The sequence below is a fragment of the Sciurus carolinensis genome, chromosome 14 (genome assembly GCF_902686445.1).
Source record: "Sciurus carolinensis chromosome 14, mSciCar1.2, whole genome shotgun sequence".
NCBI lineage: Eukaryota > Metazoa > Chordata > Mammalia > Rodentia > Sciuridae > Sciurus > Sciurus carolinensis.
In genome coordinates, this window is record NC_062226.1 from 55,767,408 (window position 1) to 55,787,573 (window position 20,166).

The 20,166-nt window shown below is 34.9% G+C and overlaps 1 protein-coding gene across 5 annotated transcripts in view; it reads left to right on the forward strand.

Moving 5' to 3' along the window:
- Positions 1–331: 331 nt before the first annotated feature.
- Zdhhc21 (zinc finger DHHC-type palmitoyltransferase 21) overlaps positions 332–20,166 on the forward strand; it is a 64,568-nt gene continuing 44,733 nt past the window's right edge. The window contains exons 1-4 of one of the 5 annotated variants that reach the window (XM_047525095.1): positions 332–510; positions 7,915–8,047; positions 14,100–14,298; positions 15,512–15,610. In XM_047525095.1, the coding sequence (XP_047381051.1) occupies positions 14,145–14,298; positions 15,512–15,610 (253 nt within the window). In that variant the 5' untranslated portion in view covers positions 332–510; positions 7,915–8,047; positions 14,100–14,144. Of the gene's footprint in view, positions 511–6,280; positions 6,355–7,914; positions 8,048–14,099; positions 14,299–15,511; positions 15,611–20,166 lie in introns of those variants that run through there. The other 4 variants (XM_047525097.1, XM_047525098.1, XM_047525096.1 and 1 more) reach the window with 4 other exon arrangements.

Sequence of the window (20,166 nt, forward strand, 5' to 3'; positions counted from 1 at the left end):
GGATGTCAACAACACGTGAGGGGGAGACAGGCCTGTTGGCCGTACCCTCTGAAGAAAGGACACTGGCAATCCTTAAGGATTAGGCCCAAATCCAGTGCAGTGAGGGTGTGGGGACTAGAAGGACGGCCTGGGCAGAGCCGGGAAAGGGACATTGGGGGAGGGCGGAGACACGGAGTTGCTTCAGGTAGTGTTCCGGTGATGGCGGTCCGCCGGGGCCCGCAGCCTCGGGGCCCGCGGCGCGATTTCTGGTCTTTCGGCCCTCCACGGCTCCCATCGCGGCTCCTGGACGCGAAGCGGAGACTGCTACGGCGACGGCGGCGGCGGCCGATCCCTCCCCGCGCGGGTGCGCGGGCATGCGGACACCCAGTCGGCCGGTCCTGGTGCTCGGGCTCCCGGAAGCGGAAGAGGAGCGCGGCCCGGCCTGGGCGGCGGCGCGGGAGAAAGAGGCGTGGGTAGAGTCGCAGGCGGTCGCGTGAACAGCGGCGGCGAGAGGCTAGGCAGCCGGCCCCGGTAAGTGTGTGCAGGCGCGGGGACGATGGCCGCCCCCGCCGGCCCCGCCCGCCGCGCTCCGCCCTCCGCCTGGGGGCGCGGGGCCACCGACCCGGGTCCCAGCGCCCACGCGGTGCTTCCCTAGCCCCCTGCTGCACCTGTCCCCGCGCACGCTCCGAACCCGTGCTTGGAACCTCGGGACTTGTCCGCGCCCCCCTCTCCCCAGGCCTGGTGGTTCTCAGAACACCTTCTGCCAGCCCTGCAGCCACCCGCCGGTGCCCCTCCCATAACCGGTGGCGGGTGGGTTTCTGCTCTAGTGGATGTGATTTTGGGTTAGTTAAAAAACAAAGTCAATGCCTGGAGTTTCCTCCCTGTAAACCGGTTTCCCTTCTCTGCACTCCCTCCCGAAGACCTGCGCCAGGATTCCGGGCTTCTCTGTGCTATGACAGAATCTTTCATTCATTCCCAGACCGTTGGTGAGGAGCTGCAGAGGACTAGCAGGAGGAGAAATAGTTTGCTCTTTTATTGACCTTCTTCCGCCACCCCCAATCAAAGGCGGTTTAGAGAAAATTTCTTATGGGTGGATGGCAGCAGTTTGCACTTGTTACCTGTCCTCATTATAGGTTGCTTGGATTTTAACTGGAGAGACCATTTAAATTATGGTCTTTCTCAAGCTATATTTTGGCTACATTTTTAGATCTCTTGTGAGTCAGTGGAGGATGTCTGTATCTCCAGGGCTGAGGACCTGACCAATTATTTCTTGAAAATATTGCAGTACAGCAGTCCATAAAAGTACAAGAGGAAAAAAAAAATCAAGGTCATTGTGGGCGGGTTATAAATCTTAGGTAAAGTTACTGTCTAAAGACAAATAAGGATAATTAAGTGCAAGTTAAAAAGATGTGTCAAATGGTTCCTCCACCTACTATGTTAATATGTGCACCTAAAAACATTCACTACCTAACTTGTAAAAATAATAATAGTAGTTACCATTTGATGACTGCTTAGAGTGTACTATTCCTGGATTAAAAGGCTTTTTGTGTAGTATTCCATTAACTTCTTTCAACTCTTCACATTTATTTTAAAGATAAAATTCAGAGAGGTCCTCTTTTTTTTGGCTTAGTTGTGCAGTCACTTAATAGCAAAAAGGTTTTTGAAGAAGAGATGAGGTGAGAAAACAACTGAAAAGAATCAAATGAGATTTGGTGTCGTGGAAAGTAAAACCAGATTCTATTCCCATTTCTGTCACTATCCAGCTGTGGGTCATTGGTAGGTCAGTGACCCAGATTGTTTTCTTATCCATATAGTCAGCCTAAATTCCTTAAGGCTTATTCTTTATTTTAAAGCTTTTCCATTTTTTTTTAAATTGCCATGTTTGTAACAAGTAAGACTCTTAACATGTGGAAGGTATATTTAAAACATTTACCTGATGAAAAATATTAGTAAAATTTTGAGATAGTGCCAGAATAGATGAACTTCAGAATTCATAATTTTCAATGTAAAACAATAAAACTATGTTAGGTCTCTTCAAACTGTTGAAACTTCTGTTGGATTTAACATGTGTTAGAAGCTGTGGTTGGAATAAATACAGCATATTTTGAAGACGGATGATAAGAATTGTGTCATGTTGCCTATGACTTGCTTTGTTTAATAAAAGAAACTTAAACATTTAAAAATACATACATATAATATCAGCTTAGTAAGTTAGATTCAAATACAAAAAGTAATAAATGAAACATAAAATTTGTTGCTTATTTGCCCACTGTCTGCTTTAAATCTATGATTTAATTCATAGTGTGTGATTCAGAAACAGTGGAAAAGCTCTTGAATAAAATAATGCCATGGATTAGGGAAGAAACTGATTGAGAAATCTAGTAATGTCTCCATGGAGCTTTTTTCTGGAATTGTAATTAAGAGTGAGTCAATGAAGACTTTTTCAGCATAGGAGGCTACACAGTGATAGTATCAGTACTACTGTGCTTAACAGGGAAGGCAGAGGAAAAACTGTTTTTATTGCCTGAAGGTTAGTCCTAAATTCAGCTTTCCTTTTTGAATAGAGAATATAACTTTAGCAAAATATTAAATATAAGATTCAACTTTTCAAATGTGTTAGAAATAAAAGAAAATTTAGCATCTTTTGGCATAATCAGTTCATAAAAACCTCATTAACTTTGATAATGTTTGATGTATTTTGAATCAATTAAAAAACACAAGAGAGATAAGAATAAATAGAAAAATATCAGTCTTTCTTATTGCCAGAACAGTGATTTGTTAGTAAAGAATTCCTGATAAGTTGAATCAACTAGTTTAAAAAGCACATTTTCGGGCTGGGGAGATAGCTCAGCTGGTAGAGTGCTTGCCTTGCAAGCACAAGGCTCTGAGTTCCATCCCCAGTACCACAAAGACCTGTGAAGCTGCATTGATAGGTACCTTAGTATGATGGTAATTTACTTATTCTGTTTCCCTTTTTAGATCTACCCTAGGCAAAAATGTGATGTTTTCCAAGTTTGTTGTCTGCCTTTTAGACCTCCTTTCCCTCTGTATTCTTTCTCTCTGGGTAAATTAACCTTCTTCCCCATTTTGGAAGCTAAACCAATATCTACTCTCCTCACCTATCTGTTGCTCCTTTCACAAAAAGTCAGGTTAGAGAAATTAGTATTATGCCATTCACTGATTACTTTTCTTTTAATTCTAACTTAAAATGCTCAAGTGTGATCTCAGTTGAACTTCTGAAAGCCTTTTAAATTAAAATTATAGAATGAATAACTTTTTCACATACTGCACGATTTTTGGCTTTAGCAAATAGGTGAGGAGAGATTTTTCCATCTAGTGTTAGTGTTTTTAGATTAGGCCTGCTTTGGTAAATTCTGATGCAAAGATAGTCTAATTTGGTTTCTTTTTTATTCTTCCAGTATATCTTGGTACAGTGAGTATTAGGTGGTCAGAAGCTGGCCTACTGTCCCGTTTGGAAGAACATGCCTTTTTTATACCCAGGAAAAACCTTACCCCTTCATGTCTAACTTTTACCATACCTGAAGGTTTTTTCATGTACTTTCTTATTTAATTTATTTTAATTTTTATTTATTTTTTTAAAAAACAGGCTCTGGCTGAGTTGCCCAGGTTGATCTTGAACTTGGAATCTTTCTACCTCAGCCTCCCTAGTAGCTGGGATTATAAGACTACACCACTGTGCCCAGCTTCCTTGCACCATTTTTGGAGAAAAGATTATCATTGCTTCCTGTCTCTCTTCTACCTTGAATCTTACTTTTTGTATCCTTTATCCCACACTTCTACCTTCCTAAATGAATATTCCCACATAGATATTTTGTACTGACTCAAAACATTTGGTAGTTTTAATTGTTGTCATTCATATCTTCCAAGGCATTTCTACTTTCTGTTAGAAGATTTTGATGAAATGTGTCACTATAGTGCAGTATTATTAATAGAGGTACATTATTTTTATTTATTTTTCACTCCTGAGGCAGGTGTCCAGGAGAGCAACAAGCTTATGTGAAGAGCAACAGCTTATGTTTAGTTTTGCCCAGAGTGGAGTGACTTAGATATTTGTTCTGCAGAGTTGATTCTTGAAACCATTGATGGTGCAAGAATGTTATGCTTTGACACTTTGCCCCACCCACATTTTTACAAAATCTTCTTGGAGAATTTAGCAATTGATTCAAAATTCCCTGCTTTAATTATATAGTCTCATTAGCTTCTGAAGTCAAGTCTGATTTTCTTCCATGCTTCATTTCTCATCTTACCATCCTGTTTGCAGTTGAAAGAGATTAGATTAGGGGCTTTTTAGTTCAATTATTGGATTCTAGATCAAATTTCTATTTTTGGTTTTCTGCTTGAAGAAAGCCCAGGGAAACTTGTAGAAATATAACTTTACTACATGTTTATGGTATAACACTGAAATCTATACTTTTTGAATTTTTTTTGCCCTAACAAATAGTTGACAGACTTTGGTATCAAAGGAAGTAAATTAGCTGAGGTACAGTTAAATCGTATCACTCCTTTTAAGGATGGGACCTGAAACACTGTTTCATTCTGGAGTTCTTAAAAAGAGAAGTAAAACTCATCTTTAAGTTTCCCTTTCTCCCCTACTCCACACTTCCCTTTAAAGTTACTATTTTGGAGATATTTCTTTGCTAGGCAACTTCTCATTTAAGTATGATTACAACCTTGTAAAGTTGATATTTTTAGCCCCATCTTAAAGAGGGTCAAACAGAAGCTTGGAAAGCAAATAAACTGTATTACCATTTGAACCTGGCTCTGTATTTTAACATCTGTACAAGGTATATTTACTACTCTGTTGATAATAAACAATGTCTATATAATATCTTAAGAATTACTTCATTGGCTAAGTATTAGAGGCAGATAGAGTCTGAAGTTTAAGTAGAGCTAATTGCCATGATTAACCAGTTCCCAGAGTAGAGTAAATCAAGTCAAATAGCTTTATAGGTATTTTAAAGATACACAACTGTAACTTTATTTTCTAATGTTTGCTTCTAATAATGTTTTAAATTTCATATATTGATTTAGAATACTATTAATTTTCTCTTGGCCCCTGCAAAAAAATTTTTTGGTATGTTCGATAGCTTACTCTGTGAATTGAGTACATTTTTTCAGACATAGCAGTGTTAAAAATGTTCAGTGACATAGTTCTGAAACTTTATAATTTGTTATCCCAAAATTTTTAGGGTTTTGGGGCTTACCATTATTTTCGTACCACGTAGATGAGATTTGATTTCACAGTGGCGACAGTGGTATTGATCTAGCACTGAAATGTTAATCGCATTTTGCATGCTATGTCTGCAATATAACTCTAATAACTGTAGATGTAAATTGAGAATTTTCTTGATGTTAAGCCAGTGAATGACTTGGGTTTGACTCATGGATGATTGGCCTAATAATGTTACTTACAGAAACTACTGTTTTGTTGAAACATTAAGAAGCCACCCTACAGTTATGGCCTTAGTGGCATTACTGACTTTGGCCATGTTTCAGAACATTTTGTTGTTCCACATCTAATTCTGTTTGTATTTTTTTTTTTTTTTTCACATTCATTTGCCATTAGGGTAGGTAGCAGCTCCTTAACTTTGTCATATGATATTTTGTTTCCAAGAAGCAAGGTGCAGCCAAGGACACCACTTCAAATTAGGTTAAAAAGTTGGAGTAGAAAGACATAACATTTGGCAATCTAATAATCTTACACCACAGACAGATTGACCCTGGGAGAAAATACAGGTGTTAGTTTTGTTTGTCTTATTCCTTCCAAGTTTCTAAGGGGGAATGGAAATGTAATGATAATGATTTTGATGTATTTTTCACATTCTTACTATGTTATAGTTTTATTGTTGCATTGGTAGCAGTGCACTTAATAAATTCTTAACTTGTCCTTTATTTCCTGTCTTGCAGAATGTCACCAACTTACTTTAGTTCCTAAGTCAGAAATTTAGGACTCATTGTAGAATCTGCCCTTTGCTTCAATTGACCACTAAGTTCTATCAGTTTTATTCATTAAAGTTCTCCTATATCTGCTCTTTTTCCAGTATGTTTTCTGTTGGGTCACTTCCTAAAACAAACATATCCCACAGCTTATAATTAAGCATTTCTGGGATGCTTCCCATGTTTCTCATTATTTCTCTCTCTCTTTTTTTTTTCTTTTTTTGTATTGGGAATTGAAGCCAGAGGTACTTAACCACTGAGCCACATCCCCAGCCTTTTAAAAAATATTTTATTTAGTGACAGGGTCTGGCAGAATTGCTGAGAATGGCTTCGAACACACAATCCTGCCTCAGCCTCCCGAGCTGCGGGGATTACAGGCGTGCACCACCAAACCTGGCTTCCCTCATCATTTCTCAGGTGATAGTCCGCCTAGTTTGTTGCTCATTAAGTCATTTTCAGTAGTTTATCCATCTACCCAAATCCATCCGTAGGATTGTTGCTTTTCTTCTCCAAATTCAGATTTGATCCTGGAATTTGTTCCCTAAAATCCTTTAATGGTTTTCCATTGCATTCAGGGTGAAGTCCACACTCATCCACATGGTTTCATTTCATAGTGCTTTTTAATTTGAGGATCACTCTTTATTTGGTGTCATCAATTCTGTTTAGTAGGCTGTGACCAGCATCATATATTTTTGTTGAAGTAAAATAGAATAGCAGTATCAGAGTGCATCTTACGTAGTAAGGATAAAACTTCTTCAGTTATTCGTATATTTCTGTATGTACTGATAGTGTCACAGAATTTATTTCTTTGAATTGATTATGGTCAAGAGGTTGGCACATCTTAACCCATGTTTCAGATGCAGAGATTCTAGTTGTTTCCATTTACTTGGATTTTCTCTGCCTGCTTTTACATCTTTTCTTGTTCTACTCTCTTGGTTAGAAAAGTCTCTATTTTGCATTTAGCTCACTCACAGGCTTCATTGTCTTTGAAAATCTTTCCCTGAAGACAGCTTACCATAAGAAAGAAGTTGGTTGTGGTGCATCTCAGCACACACTTGCATCTTCAGAAAACTGAAAAATGTTCCGTGAACTAATACCCTTTCTGAGGTGCCTTTTTGCCTTCTTCCTTAGCTTCTTTTACATTGTATTGATCTTGTCTCTTTATTAATCAGTCTCTATTGTAGCATCTCTAAAAACAAACAGCATTATTCTCTCAAAACCTGTTCTTCTTTCCATATAACATGTCTTAGAGAATGAGTTAAGATCCTCTTTCTCTTCAAGCTTACCTGTTGGTAGGGAAGACAGAAAATAAATAGGGAAAGAAATTAATCACTCCAATACAGAAATCTAGGAGTCATCCTCAGCACCTCTTTTTCATCTATACCATGTGTCAAAGCATAATATATAGTTAATAAAGGGTGATTGAATTAACTGTGAATTGGTATATGTTATGTAGAACTCTTTATTATTATTATTATTTTAAGTTTAAGCTATAGAAACTAACTTGTATGGTGACTCTCCTGGCGGTTTCATTGCAGGAGGATAAATTTTTTTCTTAGAATATTTTAAACTGAAATTTCTATTTTAAACTCTTTTGCTCTCTGTTTATTAATTGTGAGTAGATGCTTCTAACGTCACATCTTGGAAGACATCTTATATGCATTTTGTCATATAAGTGATCTCAGAATCTGTTTTTTATTTTGAGATTGAGGTTTGATGATGCCCAAATGCTGGACACATAATGCTTTTTTGATTTTATGGGAATGAGGTGATTTCAGAAGAGAGAACTTTCATCTATACTGGTGATCAAATGCAAATTCTGGGGGGATCAATGGCATATGAAAGCATAGAATCGGGTAGAATTGAATCATCTTAGTTTTCAATTTAAAAGTTTTGTAATTGGTATTTTCATAGACTATTTAGCTGCTTACAATTTTTATCTTTGTAAGAGATTATTATTTGTTAAACCACTGATAGGTTCTCAAGGAGAACAGTTATTGAAGAGAAGATCCATTTTGGTGGGATAAAATGAAAAAAGAATGAATCAAGATAAAACTTCTAGATGCAAGTACCAGAAAATTTACAACATATCCCAGTAAATTTGCAAGTGGTAAGTTTGCATTTTACAGTGGGAATATATTTGTCATGTAGCATAGTATCCTTGGAGTCTAATGTTTATATTCACTTAATTGTACATTAGCAAATGTAGTTTATGTTTGTTTAAAGATTTTATATTACTTTTTAACTAAACATATTTTCTTATATTAAATTTTTTCCTAGAGAAAATAATCTGTAAATAAAACAAGTCTCAGTAACATCTTTCTAAATTGCAAATCTTATGTTGTTTGACAGCTGATCCTTCTGCACAGCAGTTTTAAAAAATTCTAATTTAAAAAATAATATATAGTGATAGAGGTGCAAATTAAGCATTTATAAGATTATTGCTGTCAGTCTCTATTTTTAGGTGGTTGAAAATAATTTAGAATTGTATATGATACTAATAAACTTAGAAGAACATATAAATATATGCATAAAATAGGAAAACCTTCCTCCTCACTCCTCTTTCTCCTTCAGTTCAGTGATGATCCATCAACAATTTGGTTGATGTGTTTTCTTCAGACATTTCTTCCCCCATACGTATGCAGAAATTACTTGTGTATATTTTTTGACAAAAAAAGTTATATGAACTGTTGTTTCAACCTATCCCCCCACATTTAATTTTGAAAAACTTCAATCGGAAGTATGGAAATCAATTTTATAGTGTTAAATCTGAATACCCATCACTTAGATTTTATAACTATTATTATAGAACTTCATCACATACTCATCTCTCTGTCCATCCATCAATCAGTTTTATTGTTATTATTTTTAAATTGCAGGCATCAGTATATTTCCTTCCCCACATACTTTAATATATGTCATTAACTAGAGTTCAGCATTGGAGATTATAGGGGTTTTTTTTTTTGGTTAATTTACATACCATGAAATGCAGCAATCAAGGGTACATTTGCTGAGTTTTGACAAATTCACATACTTGTATAACTCAGACTCCATATCATGGTATAGATCTTTATTGGCACCAGCATTAGCATTAGTTCCCTCATGCTCCTTCCTAGTCTGCCTCTATCCGCTCCTCTCCAGAAAAGCCACTGTAAGATTTCTCCCCATCCCACCATAGTAACTTGATTATTCATTCAGTAGTGAGTTGTAGGTAGTTATATGCACATGTAGGTGTGCCTTCCTTTTTTTCCCCCCCTCAAAGTTGCAGTGACTTGGGAATAGTCTATAGTATGAATGAATTATAACTTATTTGATCATTCCCCTCTTCTACATGGACATGTAGACTGTGTTATGTTTTTATACTTTATAAGAAGTGCTGTGTTCTTTGTACCTCCTTGTATGTATATATACTTGTACACTCTCATGAGTACCTTTGCAGATATTACTAAAAATAAAACTGCTGGGTAAAAGGATTTTACATTTTAATATATACTGCCAAATTACCCTCTCCAAATTATTGTATCAGTTTACGTGCACACTGGTAATTTATGAGAGTACCCTTTTCCCTCTGTCCTCTCAACATTGGATGTCATCTGTCTTTCTAAGAGTTTTTCAATGAAGTGATAAAAAAAAAACTATTTATTTCACAGTTTCCTAATCAGTAGTGATTAATCATTGGATTTTATTTTCTATTTTTGAATTGCCTTTTTATGTTTACTTTGTATGCCTCTTATCATTATATGTTGTAATATTTTTTCCATGGATGCTATGTCTTTTGAGTTGGTTTTTGGTGTGTTTTGGGCTCAGGAATTTTAATTTTTATGTGGTTGAACTTGGCTTTATGGGTCTGGGTAAGGCCGTCCTCATTCCAAGCTTTTAAGGCCACTGGCCGTTTTCTTCTAATAATTTTGCTTTTTATTGAAATTAGGAACCAAAATATTACTGTGAATTGAGGTTTCAGGAAAAATTTCATATGGAGAATGAGATTCAAATTGTCCTGAATTATGAGTTAAATTTAAGTAGAGTTAAGGAGAGTAGTAGGGACATTTCAGACAGGAGGAATGAATGATGGAATGTGTTTTTCATATTCATAGAACAACCGTAAAACCACTTTGGCCAAGATGGTCAGTCATACAAAACTGTGTTTGGAGATATACATGTGACTAGATTTCTTATTATTTTGGCTAATCTTTATGATTTTCTAACTTCTGCATTCTGATGTTACCATTTCCTGTCAGATAGTAGTTTTCTATTATTTTCTTTTCCTAATTACTTGAATAGTCTTTCTGAGCAAAATATGTGATGAAGTACGGTTGCCTGAAAAGGCAAAAAAGGAAAGGTGGTGTCCCATCAGAGTAATCTGAACATTGTAAATATTTACTCAGTGTAGTTATTAGAGTTGAATTATAATTTCTTTAAAAAATAGTTTGTGCTGTAGCAATTTACATCATTATGAAATTAGTCACTGCACTCAAGTTTAGTTACCAGATAGTAATCTTAAAAAATCTTGAAGTACCAGTATATCCACTAGTCACATCAAAGTTTGAGTTATGTGTTCACCACTTAATATACAAATTAGTATGTTGGAATCTCTTGCTAATGAAAGTACTTTACAAATGCCACCCTTCAGACTGAGCAGTAGCATTGTATTCAGCTTGGTTGTTGCTCGGGATGTGTAATAGTTTCTGTTCAGCCGTAAGCCACGCCTGGTAGATATTAACTGAGTGGAGTGATCCTGCAACTCTACCAGTTATGTGTTTGTAGTTGTAATCAGATTTGGAGCTCTCGGGACAACTGTTTTCTTCTCTACAACCCTGTTGTAAGGATTATGTGGCACTAATTTTCTCTCACCAGGTATTTATTTTAAATATTCAACATCTTGTTCATTGTTTTATTTTTCTGTCCTGTGCTCACTGTTCACTGGGGATGCTTGTTCTTTTAGAGCTTGTCATCTGTATATGTTTGCATTCAGGAAAAAATGGACACATTTTTAAATGATACTTTTCACTATAATGTTTTCTGTTGTGAGGCTCTTTTATGGATGAGAAAAATTTGTTATTTTCTGGTAGAGGGGAATGAAAACAGTTTTTAAAAAACTTTTGCTGGCTTGTATGCTTTATGTTTCTACTGTTAATAAATTAGAAACAAATAATGGTATTATTCTATTTCTATGTAATTATTGAAATTCATGTCCTTGACAGAACTGAAACATTAAAGGACAAAAAGGTACATGAAGTTAATAATATTGAACATGTTGAGAAACAGAACCTTCTGTCATTTCTTTTAGCACTTGGTAGTTGGCAAGGCTGTGAAAAATTAACATTCTTTGGAATGTTTCTCTTTTTAGCTATGTAGATAGCTTACCATTTGTATATGAACTTCTTTAGTTTTTAAAATAATGATACCTACCACACACAGCTAGCTTATCCTCTCTTCACTTTAATGATACTGATCTGTCTTTTAATTTTCTAATTAGAAGGTAATGAAGTTCAGCTTTTACTTTTAAAAGCCTGGGTACTATTCCTGTTTTAGAATTCTTATGCAAATACTAATTTGGGCCTTATCTGACTGCAACTGTTGAATGGTATTGTATTTGAGTTTTTGTCTTCCCTCCTCCCCTCATTTCCCAGTATTTGCAGGATCTAGGAATCAGAGATGGGATATTCCTTTAAGAATAAAGTGGTTCCTTAATCTTTTTCTTTATTTTAGTAGCTTTATGGTTTATATGTGTGTGTGTGTGTGTGTGCTTTTTAGTTTACATGACAGTAGACTCTATTTTGATATATTTATACAAGCATGGAATTTTATTCTAATTAGGAACCCAGTCTTGTGAATGTACACTATGTTGAAATTCACTGTGCTATATTCATGTGTGTACATAGGAAAGGTATGTCAGATTCATTCCACTGTCTTTCTTATTTCCCTTTGTCTAATCTACTGAACTATTATCCCTCCCACCTCTCATTGTGTGTTAACATCCACATATCAGACAGAACATTTGACCTTGGGTCAAAGGTATTGGTTTATTTCACTCAGCATGATAGTCTCCAGATCCTAGGCCTCTGATGGTACTCTGAGGCTTTTCAATTGAAGATAAGTTATTCTTAGAATGAAATAGTTGGGATATAAGTTGGAAATCTGGGAGTCATCCTTGGCTCTTTTCTCTGTAACTCTTAATATTGAATCAGCTAGTAAGACTCACTGGTTTGATTCTATTTCCTCAATTGGTCCCTTCTCTAAAACTAATTTTGGCTTTTGCATTCTCTTAACCTAACTGATCTTTGTCTTTAATTTTATCCTCACACCAGAACTTCACTAACTTATTTAAAACAAATTTCATCTTGTAATCTCCTGCTTTGATAGGTTTCCTTTGCCCAAGAAGTCTTAGCATTTTAAATGTCATCTTTGTGTCCTTCATGCTATAACCCTTTCTCATTTCTTACCAGTCACTATCTATAGAAACCCTTTTTTTTTTTTTTTTTTAATTGTACTGGGGATTATACCCAGGATGCTTTACCACTGTGTTATGTTCTCAGCCCTTTTATTTTTTATTTTGAGACAGGATCTCACTGAGTTGCTTAGGGCCTTGCTAAGTTACTGAGACTTGTTTTGAATTTGCAATCCTCCTGCTTCAGCCTTCCTAATCTCTGCAATTACAGGCATGCACCACTGTGTCCAATCACAGAAAGCTTTATGATTTGTGATTGCAGTTAGTAATATACCTCCTGCAGTTTTTACTCTCATATACCTCCAGCTCTTCTTTTGCTTGTGGTATTATTGTCACTTTTCTTTCTTGGGTAACTTTCTCTCATCTTTTAAGACTGAACTCAGTTTTCATCTATCATAGAAAGTCTTGCTTAAATCTGCATTTAACTGTTTCCTCCTTTTGTACCCCTACTGATAACTTGAGCACATATCTGGAATTTACTATATGATGCTAAATCTTTTTGTGGCTCTTTGCCCTTAGTCTGTTAGTTTCTTTAAGCAAAGACTATGTCTTAGTCATAGTTGCATCTAAAATATCTAACAACCGACTGGTATATAGCAGAGACCAAACTAATATTTGTTGATCTGAGTAGCACTGACATCTTTGTGAAGATTCAGGGTTAGTGGTTCCTAGGTTACAGTCAGCAGTAACAGCACCTGGAAAGTATTTTAAAGTGTTTTATTAGTTTTTGAACTCTATGAAGAATTATGATTTATTAGCTTGAAACGGGAATATATATTCTTTTAAAGCTTCCCGGTTGATTCTTCTTTCTTACAAGTTCAAGGATCATTGTCCTTGTTTATTGTTATATCTATACATTTTATATAAAAAGGGCCCACTAGGATCTTGTATTATAAGGGTTATTGTTTAAGCATTATAATTGTACCTACTAAGACATGGATGCATTTTAAGTCATTTTATTGGTAGCTATATTTGAAGTATATTGTGACTCTGTAAGTGGCTCATTTGGAGATCTGTTGGTGGATCGTTAACACTCAACTGAAAACAAAGCCCCATTTAAACAAGAATCTTTTGAGTAGATAGTAATAAAAATTAGTTGGGCTTCACTCTATGAATTTTAATGTTTCTAGCAATTCGTACATTTCACTTCTCAAAATGATTTTAAAAATATTTTATTGTGTTTTGAAATTAAACTGAAGAGACAAGTCTTTAGTATACATGTGCATATACCCACAGAGTGTCATCCACATCAAGGTCAGAACATTTTTAACCTTTCAGAGGTTAAAACACACCCTTTTCAGTTAATACACACCCTTTCCACACAGGATAAACACTATTTTGACTTGTGTGACCATCAGTAATTTTATGATTAAGACTACTAAAAATTTTTGTATATATCTTTTGCTGGATATGTACACTTATTTCTCTTGGGTTTTACATGAAATTTGCAGGATTAGGACAAATATTGTTTTAATTTCAACAGATAATGCCAATTTATACTCATAATAGAAATTCATAATGAACACTTTTAATTATTTGAGTCTTTTGGTGAAATTTAATACCTAGAAGTTTGTTTTCCTAAGTGTTTAGTGTTTAAAAAATCAAATATGCAAAAAAAGTCAGTAAATACATTTTATAGGTGCCAGAAACACAGATTTTAGTCAAGTAATTTTTTTTCTATGTTTGTAACTTTTTTTTCCCCCCTTCTTCTTAGGATTGTCTTTCCTTGTGGGTTGGCAGGCAGTTATAGGACTGCAGAATGGGTCTCCGGATTCACTTTGTTGTTGACCCACATGGTTGGTGCTGCATGGGTTTGATTGTCTTTGTCTGGTTATACAATATTGTTTTAATTCCCAAAATTGTCCTCTTTCCTCACTATGAAGAAGGACATATTCCAGGCATATTAATAATAAGTAAGTTTTTAGATCTTTATTTGTTTCCTTGTATAAAGTTTTTCTCATTGTGTATGTTTTTGAAGTGTAGTGCCATTATGATAACCTTCCTTTTAATGTAGTTATTATTTTAGTAGCGCTATTAATATTATTTACTAAATTAAAGAAGTTTTAAAAATAATAATCTTTATATATTTGCAGATTGAAGAGCTATCTCCATATTTAAGTCTGAAAAATATATATAAAGGCCATTTTGTTAAAAAAATACAGTAGTGGTATTTGCATTTTTAATGTTTCTATTTTGTATTTAATTGCCAGTGTGGAAGTTCTAAGAATGGAGATGGTAGTATACATTACTGGGAAATGAGAATTTCATGCTACTAAAATCATTGATTTTGATTATGAAGCTGATTATGACCTCACTTTGAACTTCTGAATAATTATTTTTTGCTATAATACACATGTTAATGGCTTGCTTATGATTAAAAAAGTCAGATCAGAATGATATATTTTACATGTACATGGCATTTATAGTTTTTATGTACTTTATCTCATTTTTATTTCACAAGAGCTATGGGATATATAATTCTGTTATACAGATGATAAAACTGACTAGTAGCCATGCAGTCAGTCCTGGAGTGAGCACTCAAATTGTTTCTTTTAACATGTACAACATGTTTTTATTCCCCCAACAAAATGCCTGTGTCTTACTAATTTAAATTGTGAAATTATGGAGACCGAATTTGTTTTTCCTTGCTATTTTTTTCCTGGTTTTTAATTTTAAAATTAAAAACTTCCAAACTCTTTATTCTCAAATATCTTAAGATTCATCGAAAGGCACAATTGAACATCTCTAATTCAAAGTAATTTTTGAAGATAGAATTAATGGAAAAATTCAAGAGTAGAATTATTTTTAAATATTATTTTGTTCCTTTCAAATATAGTACAAATGGAACCCATTTGTTTATACAATTTTTGATGAGAAATCACTCTTAATAAAGAAACTGATTTATAGCAATTTTATTGGCTATTATTATGCAAAATAATATTTAAAATTGAACGTATAGTCTTGGAAGTATTAGTCATTTAATTTTTTAATCTCATCTTTTTGAAAATTATTTATCCTGATAGTATTAATTAAAATACACTTTTTAAAATTCAAAAATGCTTGTTTATAATGTATTTTAAAGGGTAAATGATTACTTTATTAATTTAATTTATTTATTTTAAATAGTATTTTATGGCATTGCCATATTTTGTCTGGTCGCCTTAGTGAGGGCCTCAATAACTGACCCAGGACGACTCCCAGAGAACCCTAAGATCCCACATGGAGGTATGCTACTCTTTGGATTTATCAGTTTTGCCAATACAAGAATTATTATCTTTATTAATGTATTTTATTGTATTCATTGAATACTATATTTGTGTCTGTCATTTAACACCTCTTTTAAGTCTTTGCTCACATTTTTCTTTCCATACTTCTCTATTTAAAATTGCAAACCATTCCTCCCACTTCCCTCTCATTCCTTGGCTCTCTTTTTCAGTTTGTCTCCTTCTACCTATTCCAGATCTATATAACCTTTGTGAGAGTGTAGTTTTTTTTTATGTGTTTTTTTCCTTCATTTATTGCTATATCCCTAGTGTCCAGAAGAATCTCTGTCACTTAGATGTGCAACAAATACTTGTTTAATGAAATATAATTATCTGAGAAATTCTATTTTTATTTAAGAAAGGAATTTTCTTACTAGTGCCATACCTCATGATATTATAAATATAATATTGACTAGAGTAAATCTTTGTAGTATTATGAACACTATTACCTATATAGCTCCAAGTTTTAATATAGTCAATGAAATATTTGAAAACTTTTATTGTAGTGTCATTTAAAGGTAATATTTTATCATCCTATTGCATAATAACCATTTAAACCACAAAAATAAATAAAAATATATGACTTGTTTTATATATCAGACATAGTATAAACTCATCCTCCTGAGTCTTGCTTTTTGCTTATTTACTATATAATCTTTGGAAAACAATGCATTTCGTTCTAGTAAGAAATGTATATCTTTGTAGTACATTGTAGAACTAGAATACTTTCTAAGTAATTTAGTAACTTCCAAGCTGCTGCATATTAGAATTACCTAGGAGACTTTTAAAAATCTCAGTGGTCAAGTCATACCTCATATTAATTAAATCAGAATATCTGGTTGTAGGTACATGCATCAGTATTTCAAAAGATCACAGGTGATTTCATTGTGTAGTATAGTTTGACAACCAATGCAGTAAATTCCTTATGAAGTGAAGTGACATGATAAGTCACTTATAGAGCCACCTGTAAGTCCTGATTATTGTTTTCTGAGATCCATAATTTAGGGGCTTACTTGGCCTTGAAATTTTAGAGTGTAAATGTAAATATTATATATATTTATATAGCTATAGAAATTCATCTTATTTTTGTGGGGAATAGGAAGTGAAACCCAGGGATAATTTATCACTGAGCTACATCTAAGCCCTTTTTATTTTTCAGTTTTGAACAGTGTCTTGCTGTGTTGCCCAGGCTGGCCTTGAACTTGTAATCCTTCTGCCCCAACTTCTGCTGTAGCTAGGATTTCAGACATGCATCCCTGTGCCTGGCTGCAGCTATAGAAATTTCTGAATAATATATTGAATATTTAGTTTCATTAACTTATAGAGGTATCACCTAGTAATTTGTTTCTGTGTTTTGCAGTGGGGGCAGAGAGGGTAGTATCCTTAAGTCTTACAATCTCTCTTCTCAACTGGCATAGCCAAAAACTCTCTAATATACAGTATATATGTGTTATCTATTTTAACACTAAAATCCAGAATGAAAAAGGAGGCTTTTTCTAACTCTGGATAGATTTCTGATAGATTATTTTTTAAAATTTTTTACAATTTTGTTTATTCTAATTAGTTGTACATGACAGTAGAATGCATTTATACATTTTGATAGATCATACATAGAGTGTAATCTTTCATTTTTCTGATTATACATGTTGCATTGAAAATCATCCATAGATTAGTTTACTAAAACCACAAAGCAATTACCATTAGCACCCATTTTTAGAGAAAGAAGCCAAGAAATATCCTAAAATTGGTAGCTGGTGTCATCGTCCAGCCCAAATCCGAAAGGAGTGGTTCTCCATCCAGTTGTGGACAGATTCCACCAGATCCTGCCCTTCGTGTTTGTGAATATCTTCACACTGGTTTTTGTGCTTGGGATGTTTCAGTAAGAAAAGTGACAAGCTCTGGTTCACTTTAGTATTTTTGACATCTTTCTAATATAAACTATGAGATAGCACTTCTGATTCAGTGGAAGAGATGCCAGAAGATTCAAGATTAATGTCCTGATGGGTTCTTTTTGTTTGAAGTGATCAAATATTCAAATGCTACAGGCTCCAGGCACCACCAGTTAGTGAAAGGAGCCAGGTTTGTGATTTTCCTGTTCAATCGGATAGTGGCAGCCACAAGTCAGTTCCTGTGAAGTTGTCATGCAGTTAGCTTGCTGGATCTTAAAGTTTAAAAAGTGAAAACAGGTGTATCATTCAGCTTTTTGTCACTATGTTGCAATACCTGATGTGGGCTAATTTTGTAAAGAAAAAGCTTATTTAGCTTGCAATTTTGGATACTGAACAGTTCAAATGATATGGCAAGGCTTCACTCCAATTTCCAATAGAATCGTATTTTCCATTTAAGATTAATTCCCTAGTCTTACCTTCTGAGCACTCACCAGAATTGCCCTTAAGGCCTGTTGCACAGCATTCTAGATTATTCTAGCCTGTTTTTCAAAACTCTTCCAACTTACAACTATTTCAAAAGCTGGCTTCACATTTTCAGGTATTGTTATATACCTGAAATCCAGTTTTTTGTGTGTGTTTGTTTTGCATTACTATAATGAAATAGCTAAAGTAGGCTACTTATGAACAAAAAAAGAAATATTCAGCTCACAGTTCTGGAGGTTCAAAGGACTGCTGCCTGCATCTGCTCAGTTCTGTTGAGGGCCCTTTTGGCTACATCATGTCATGGTGGATGGTGATGGCGGTGATGGCGGTGATGCACGTGGGAGTGAGCAATCACATTGCCACACAGGAAGCCAAAGAGATACTAAATGGGGCCAGGCTCAGACTTTCATAGCAACTTGCTCTCATGAGAACTAACTCTAGGAGACTGGTATTCCCTTCTAAGAACAGTACCCTCGGTTACCTGAGATTTCCCACTAGGCCCCACCTCTGAAAGATTGCTTCAGCTGCCACATTACCCCACTGGGGACCAATCCTCTGACATATGGACCCTTGGAGGACAAACCACATCCAAACTATAGTAACAAGGAATCCCAATTTTTATGAGAAATTTCATCATTTAAAAAAAAATCTGGATTCAATCCCTAGCACTGCAGCAACACCTCCACCACTAAACAATAGCTAAAAACAATAGCTAATTAAGAATTTTAAAAACACTTTGAATACCAAACAAATATCTGTAGGCCTTATTGAGTCCACATAAAACCACATTGTTATCTTTAGATTATAGACTGTAAGTGATGGAAGACACCATGACAACCTGCTCTGACTCTGGATATCTATCTGCATTGTATCTTGTTTTAATTGACATTTAGCCTGTTTTTGTTCTGAGTTCAAGAACTTCCCTTTTATCAAATAAAAAATACATTTATTTGTTATATTTTAATATTTTCAAAGTCTGTGGTTGTTTGATATTACACGATCCTCATGGTAATTGAGTAGATAGGCTGAGTAGTCAGGAGCATGGATTGTCTCTGCTAGAGTATACAGCTTTATGTTATAGAGCTGGTGTGAAACCAAGAGCCCCATCTCTTAGCTTTTTACTTTAGATCTATGTAGAGATAAATAATTTTAGTTCTTTATTCACCTTTGTTATGATTCTGGGGAAAATTAAAGTCAACATGTACATTTTGTTGTTGGTTACCTGATTCTTTTGTAAACATGATTTTTTTTTTTTTTTTTTTTTTGTGCCAGGGATCAAACCTAAGCTGCTTAACCATTGAGCCACTTCCCTAGCCCTTTTTATTTTTTCCTTTGAAACAGGGTCTCACTATGTTGCTTACAGTCTTTCTAAGTTGCTGAGGCTGGTTTTCAACTTATGTATGATTCTCCTGCCTCAGCCTCCCAATTCTTTGGGATTGCAGGTGTGTGCACCATGCCTGGCATGAATATGATTTTAACAAAAAAAAAATGTTAGCAGTGGAAAGAAATATATTATGACTAAAGAATTGAAGCCAAAGAATAGTGACATTTATTCAGAAATGTTTGAAGGTTAAGCAGTTTTATATAATTGAGTTCTTCACAAAAGGACTTTTAAAGCCCTAATACTTTTTATAATTTTAACCATCTTTATTGGATTACTTTGAAATATTTTTGCATTCCTGAGTGTGTGTGTGTGTGTGTGTGTGTGTGTGTTTGTGTTCATGCATTTTTGAGTAACTTTAGTATACTTGGGACCACTAAATATGAGGTTTGGGCATGTAGATGAAATAGTCAAATGAATTGTACATGTCTATTTATATTTGAAATTTTCACATGCTTATTTGAAATAACAAATACAAAAGACCACTTCAATTTAACAATATTATTTTTATCACTTTCATGATTTTACCCAAGCTTTTAATTTTTTTTAAAAAACCACTTTGTTGAGCATAATTCACATGCCATCATTTATTCAAAGTATACAATTCAGTGGCTTTTGGTATATTCACAGAGGTCTGCAGCTGGCACCACAGTCATCTCTAGAACATTTTTTGTCATCAGGTTCTTAGCTTGAGTGTGGGGCTCCAATGTTCTTGTCATCTCTAAAGCCATTGTGTGTGTGTGTGTGTGTTACTGAGGATCGAAC